We start from the raw sequence: 6,422 nt of genomic DNA on the forward strand, positions 1-6,422 counted from the left end.
GCATCATGAAAAGGGTGTGGGTTGGGGACAAGGCAGAGGTAGAGCCCCGTGTCGACCCTGCAATGCCCTTCCCTCCAGGAAATGCTGGACATCATGAAGTCCATCTATGACATGATGGGCAAATACACCTACCCAGCCATGCGGGATGAAGCACCCCGGGAGCACGTGGAGAACTTCTTCCAGGTGAGCTGAGCACGTCCTGGGGGAGCAGAGCCCCAGCATGGAGCCAGTGGTGCCCAAAACCTGGCACGGTGCAGGAGAAAACACCCCACACTGGGGATGAAGCAGGGCTGTGCTGGAGCCAGGGAGAGAAAAGGCCATCCTGGTCCTGCTGGGTGCTTGGGGATGGCTGCAGCAGGGGTGTGCTGTATCCAGCCCCTGTGGGACCCGGGCAGGGGGTGCTGGGCTCTCCCTGGGGCTGGGGCTTCTCTGCCATGTCCCCCCTGCTGTCTTGTCTGCAGAAAATGGACCGAAACAAGGACGGCGTGGTGACAATCGAGGAGTTCCTGGAGTCCTGCCAGAAGGTAAAGCCACCAGCAGCTTTGCTCTGGGGCTGGGCCACCTCCCTTTCTCTTGGGGACATCCATCCCTCCACCTCCCTGTCCCCTGGGGACCTCTGTCCCCCCACTGCCCTCCTGGCAGAGACAGGGTGAAGGCAGGGCTCCCAGGGGCAAAGCTGGGGCTCTGCTTTGGGAACTGTATCCATGCTGGCATCCCTGTGCAGATGAGGAGAGCCGTGCATACCAGTAGGGCTTGGAATCTGCCTGTAATCCCTGGGGCTCTTGTCCCATGAGTCAGAGCTGCCAATGAGGGTAAAGCCTGGTTTGGGGGGAGCTGCCCAGATTGCTGTTCCATGCCCAGCCCGCCTGCTTCCCACCTCCTTCCCGCAGGATGAGAACATCATGCGGTCCATGCAGCTCTTCGACAACGTGATTTAGCTCCCGGACCTGCCTCCAGCCAAGCTGTCCTGCCACCGGGCCCAGAACCTGCTTCTCTCTCGACTTTTCCTTCGAGCCTCCCCACTGCCGGCTGCACAGACACCCCCGCGGGAAGGGGCCTCCCATCCTGGAGACGTGATCAGCACCAGGATCTTCCCTTCCCCCTGGGCTGGCTCCGCTTTCCTCAGGGGATCCCAAGCAGGTGCTCCCAGACGTCGGAGCGTGGGCACAGCTGGCACAGGGCGAGCGTTTGGCCCGGATGGACCTCCCTGCACCCATTCCCGGAGGGGAAGCCACAGCCTCAGGCTGCAATAGAGGCTTCCCCCGTGCACAGCACCCTGTGCAGCCATGACTCCCCTGATCCTCCCCAGCCCCACAAGCCCCCAGCACTGGCTCCAGCCCAAACCCTCCAGCAACGCTGTCTAGAAACCAATAAAGTCTTGCAAAGGGCACCAGTGCCTCGGCTTCCTCCCCTGCCGCGGCCATGCCCTGCCGTGGGGAGTGTGTCCAGCATGTCAGCCGTGAGCCACCAGCCGCCCTCCTTGCCCGGCCCCCGGGCCGGTGGGTGGGCAGAGGGGCCGTGCCTGGAGAAGGCAGCCGTACAGGCACTCGGGGTTCACTGCTGCATGAACTGTGGGGAGCAGGCCCTGGTGCCGGGGCGGGGGGTTGGGGGAGCAGTTAGACCTAGGAGGCTGATTCTGACTTGGGGAGAGGGGAGACTAAAGGGACCCCAAGGTGCCTTCTTGTGTCACTGGTCCCCCAGGATGGAGGATGCTGGGCTGGGAGGGGAGCTGCAACCTCAACCCCTGTCCTCAAGTTTGGGGTGCTGGCACACGGGGAGCCTCGGAGACCCACTTTGGGGCTCTGATGGAGAGACACCCTTCCCACCCCTCCCCAAGGACACGGTAGCCAGGGCATGGGGACATATGGAGGAGGGAGGTGGGCTGGGCTCTGGCAGCCACCCTAGCCCTTGGGCCCCACAGCCATGCTCCCCGCATCATTTGCTGCTGACCTTCCCCTGCTCCGGTGCCCTGGCCTGTCCCAGCCCACCCACTGCCCGGGGGGGGCAGGGAGTGAGCAATGGGGCAGAGAGGTGTCCCAGCAGGCATAGCCCTGTGCTGGGAACACGGCTGAGCTGGCAGCTCCTCGGGCAGAAAGTTGAGGCTGGGGCCGGCCAGGGGTTGTTGCTGTGCTGCTGGCGGGCTGGAGGGTCGGTCACCTTGGGGCAGGGTGATCTCAGCCCCTTCTCCTGGCACGACCATGCGAGAGCCTCCCTGGGGATGGAGCCAGCACCCTGGGGCTCCCCACGTCTTTGTCAGCAAAAGCTCCTCGGAGCTGGGTGTGTGCAGGCAGGCCTGTCCTACCCGCATACCCCTCTGAGCCGTAGCTGGGACAGTGGTGCCCATGGGCTAATGTCTCCATGCCAACCCCAGAAGCCCCTCTGTGCAATCCCACAGGCATTGGGAATATACCCAGCCCCAGCAGCCTGCGGCTCTGCTGCTCTAGCCTCCACATCCTTAGCAGCCAAGGGCAATCAGGGCTGGCCTGAGCTGCGGTGTCTGGGATCAGTGGGGAAGGGATGAGCAAGGCCAGTACCCGTGCTGGGCCAGGCCCCAAACCCAGGCTGAGCCCCTGGTGTCGGAGCTGTTAGAAACCTCCTCCCCAGGCCCCTGAGCCAAAGCTAGGGTGTTACTCCCCAGCGGGACTGTCCCTGGCCCAGCCCTTGCAGACATGATTTGTTTTTTAGGTTCATTCAACACATTGTTCATCCCACAGTCCTGTTCATGGGTTTGCCGTGGGGCTGAGCTCCCACTTGCAGTCTCCCAAGGGTGGGAGGGCAGGTATCCCGACCCTTACCCCTCCCGTCTCCTTCTTCCTCCTCCCAGGCTCTCTGGGGTATCCACTGTCCCCCGTGGAGCAGATGCCGCCTCCTCCTTCACGCTGCAGGTCGCATGGTGTGACCCCCCACCCCAGGGCATGGTGACCCACAACCCGCTTGGCATCTCCAGTCTGTATATTTTGTATTATAACAATAATATGGGTTAAAAAAACCCCAATCAAACAAAAAAACCAATAAAATCTAACCACAATCGCTATGCACACCACTGTTATGTCTTTGCATCTGTCAGCTGTCTGGGGGGGGCGGGTCAGGTGAAATAGGGGCTGAGGATCTCTGCAGAGGGTTGGCAGCCTTTTTGGGGTGCTGCAGCTGCAGGGTGCTCTGCATGGTGCTCTGGGTGGTTGCATGGGGGACAGGGTGCGCGTTGAGCTGGCCAGGGTCCCAAACAGCCTGGCCATGCCATTGATGGCCCCGTAAATACGGTCTTTCCCCTGCTAAGAGGCTGTAGGCTTTAGGCTATACACCAAGTGTGTCAGGTCTTAGGAGTGGGGCTGTCAGGTGTGTTTTCAGCTTGTCATGAGATGCTGCTGGGTGAACCCGAGCTTGGGACCAGGTGGCCCTTGTTAGGATGTGGCATTTAAGGCTGAGCTAACAGAAAACAGTCAGCTACCACCTTGAAGAGGTAGGTAGGGACCAGAAGGGGGTTTATCTTAGAGACATGAACTCATGGGCAATCACTGGTCCTTGGAAAAATGCAGCTTTGAGAACTGGGAAAAATGGCTTGAGGCAAAACAAAGAGCAGGTAAGTAAAAAAAAAAAAAAAAGCAGCAGGTAAGTAAGAAAACAGTAGAACAACAGGATAATGGACCTGATGTGAGACAGTGACACCCTCCAGCATTATGCAGTCTGTGGTCCAGGAACTGAAAGTTGAATGCGAAGAGCTGCCTGGAGACCCAAACATCTTAAAAGGATGGGCTCTGGCTACAGTAGAAATTGCCATCGTGGGACTGGGAAAGCTGTGAGTCTGCTCTTTCCAAATCCTCTGACTCCCCAAGGACCTTTTTGACCTGCTGCCAATCACCTGGGTCTGTGCACAGCAGTATGAATGGGCCTGTGTTTGCTGCTCTAGCCCACCTTTCCCAGTATATTCTATCCCCTGCAAGCTCTGCTTGCCTGGTTGCTATTTTGGGTGATGCCATCTGTGGGCTTGATGTGCACTCTTGCAGCACAGGGATGCTGTGAGCCACCAATGGGGTCCCTTGGGTCCCTCTCTCTAGGGTGAAGGGCAGGAAAGGGGCTGGGGTGGCAAGGGGAAAAAGGATGCTGTGGAGCTTACTCAGCCTTCAAATGCTGCCATAGCCTTTTCTCAGCAAATGGGAATAGGTTTGTGCAGGGATTGTTGTCTGCAGCTATGGGGCGGTGGGGCAGCTGGTCCCCCGGGAGCCAAAAAATAATCACTGCTTAGCTCCCCCTGGGGCAGGCCCTCAGGGGAGGGGCTGAGGGCAGGGAGGACTGGATCTGTCTCTCCAAGGGTGTCATCAGCTTGTTATGAGAAGTTACTGTGTGAAGCAGGGCTTGGGACCAGGTGTCCCTTGGTAGGATGTGGCATTTAAAGGTGGGTAACAGCAAAGTTGTTGTGGCTATGCTGAGAACAGAGGTAAGAGCTGAAGGGTCCTTGGAAAAGGGCAGCCTTGTGTTGTTTCAAACTATCTTTTTCACATCTTTTGGGGGAAAAAAGAATAGTAGCTATGTAGGAAAACAGCTGAGCAACTGGATAAGGCAGCTGATGCAGCCTGGAGCAGTGATTCCCTCCAGCATCCTGAATACTGCCTAGAGACACGAACATCTTGTAAAAGGATGAGATCCCAAAACTGGGAGAATTGTCACTGTAGGATTATTCTGGGATGACCAAAGCTGTGAATGCAAGCCTGCTTCAGGGTCCCTTCTGACCTAGCAGCCAACTGTCCAGCTCTGCATACGGTGGTATGAGAGTACTGCGTGTTTTCTACCCAAATTCTGTGGATTTCTCCTCTCTAACCCTTCCATAAAGTCTTGTTGTGTATTAACAAATTTAGCTAGTTACTATTTATGGGTAGAAGTACAATTGCTATTTTTGCTCTTTGAAAGCTTTCAATTGGATATGATGGTAACTGGAGATGCTCCTTGTCCAGGGTCTCTGCTGCAGCTTCCTGAGCATGGGTATAGATGGAGCCAGAAACACAACTGTCTTGGGTTTCTCATCATGCCAAAATACCATCAGCAGAAATAAGCTTGAAGAGCAAGAAACAGATTTCAAAAATGCAAGGGAGGGCTTTGAGAAAGCTGAGTGAGAAGGGTAGGGGTGAACAGTGTCCAAATCAGCAGGGGATGTTTTTGATCAGTTTTTATTCATTTGGTTCAGTTTTGGCTGAAATATGATGTGGCTGCCACGACATCTACAGGCTTTCTCCAGCCCTTCCTCACAAGCTGGGGTTTCCAGCAGCTTTTTGTTCCCCGCTTTCTTGTTGGCTGGCACCTGCCGCGGTCTCCCCAGTGCGGGGTGGGCTGGAAGGATTACCTCACTGGCCTCTCTACATAGCCTCAGGGGAGGTCGTCTTCTCAGCCCTGTGGTCTCCGACTCATGCTCTGGGGCCCTGTTGCTCCCAGCCCCACATGCTCCCATGCAGCTGGAGCGTCTCTCCGGAGAGATGCCGCCTGACCTCGGGCCCCTTCTCTGATGTACTGAGATGATCTCAGCTTCGTGGCCCGTCCTTCAGCAGCTTCGTAGCCCCTTCCAGACTCGGAAACGTCTGCAAGCTAAATCAGCCGGGCTGTGCGAGGAAGGAGGGAGCGCTGCACCCCCTCCGCGGCCCCTTTCCATCCTGAGGCAGGGACCCTGCAGCTCGCTCTCCCATCCGCGCCGCAGCCCCGCCGGGCCCTACTCAGCTGGCGGGGCCCTACTCAGCTCGCAGGGCCCTGGCGGCACCGCGAGAAGTAGGTCGCGGCTCAAGGGACCGCGCGCGTTCGGTTGTGCGCAGGCGCGCTCGCGCTCCCGTCCCCACGGCTTCCGCGCGCTGTCCCCCGAAGCGCATGCGTAGACCTGAAGTAAACACTTCATTTCCCACCCATCCACCCTCCCCCCTCAGCGCCGCTTCCCTACACAAAGCCCACGGCGCATGCGCTCAGCCCCACCCCGCACCTGCGTGTTGTCCTACTGCCGCCTCTCCCCTTCCCCGGGGCATCCCGCGCATGCGCTCCGGACACACGCTACCTCTCCGCGCAGGCGCCCTGGGAAGTCGCGGTCTTGCCCCTCCCCCCGCCGGCCTCCCGAGCAGGCGCAGTGCGCGCCCTTCCGCGTTCCGCGCATGCGCCGTGGGCGGTCTCCCCCCCGCCCGCCTGCCTGTTCCCTGAGGTAACTCCCTCTCCCCAGTCCGTTGTTCCCGCTCGAGTGGTGCGGTCCCAGCAGCGCGGCGGGGCCGGGGGGGGCCGTTAGGCCGCGGCGGCCCGCGTCGTTCCTCCCCGCGGAGGTAGCAGCTCCCCGGGCCCCCGCGGCGGCCTCTGCGCGGCTTCGAGCGGGGCGGCTGCGGGCAGAGCGGTGCGGACCGGTTGGGGCTGGTTCCCCGCGCAGGCGCAGGGCCCCGTAAACAGGAAGCAGCGGCGGCCCG

General features: G+C 59.3%; 1 protein-coding gene across 5 annotated transcripts in view; it reads left to right on the forward strand.

Annotated features, from left to right (window-relative positions):
• The window catches only part of KCNIP2 (potassium voltage-gated channel interacting protein 2), a 45,344-nt gene extending 44,406 nt beyond the window's left edge, over window positions 1-938 (forward strand). For all 5 annotated transcript variants that reach the window (XM_059820979.1, XM_059820980.1, XM_059820982.1 and 2 more), the window contains 3 exons: window positions 79-183; window positions 462-524; window positions 891-938. In XM_059820979.1, coding sequence (XP_059676962.1) covers window positions 79-183; window positions 462-524; window positions 891-938 — 216 coding nt within the window. The remainder of the gene's footprint in view (window positions 1-78; window positions 184-461; window positions 525-890) is intronic.
• Window positions 939-6,422: the final 5,484 nt, after the last annotated feature.

This window comes from Gavia stellata, chromosome 9, assembly GCF_030936135.1.
Source record: "Gavia stellata isolate bGavSte3 chromosome 9, bGavSte3.hap2, whole genome shotgun sequence".
Classification (NCBI taxonomy): Eukaryota; Metazoa; Chordata; class Aves; order Gaviiformes; family Gaviidae; genus Gavia; species Gavia stellata.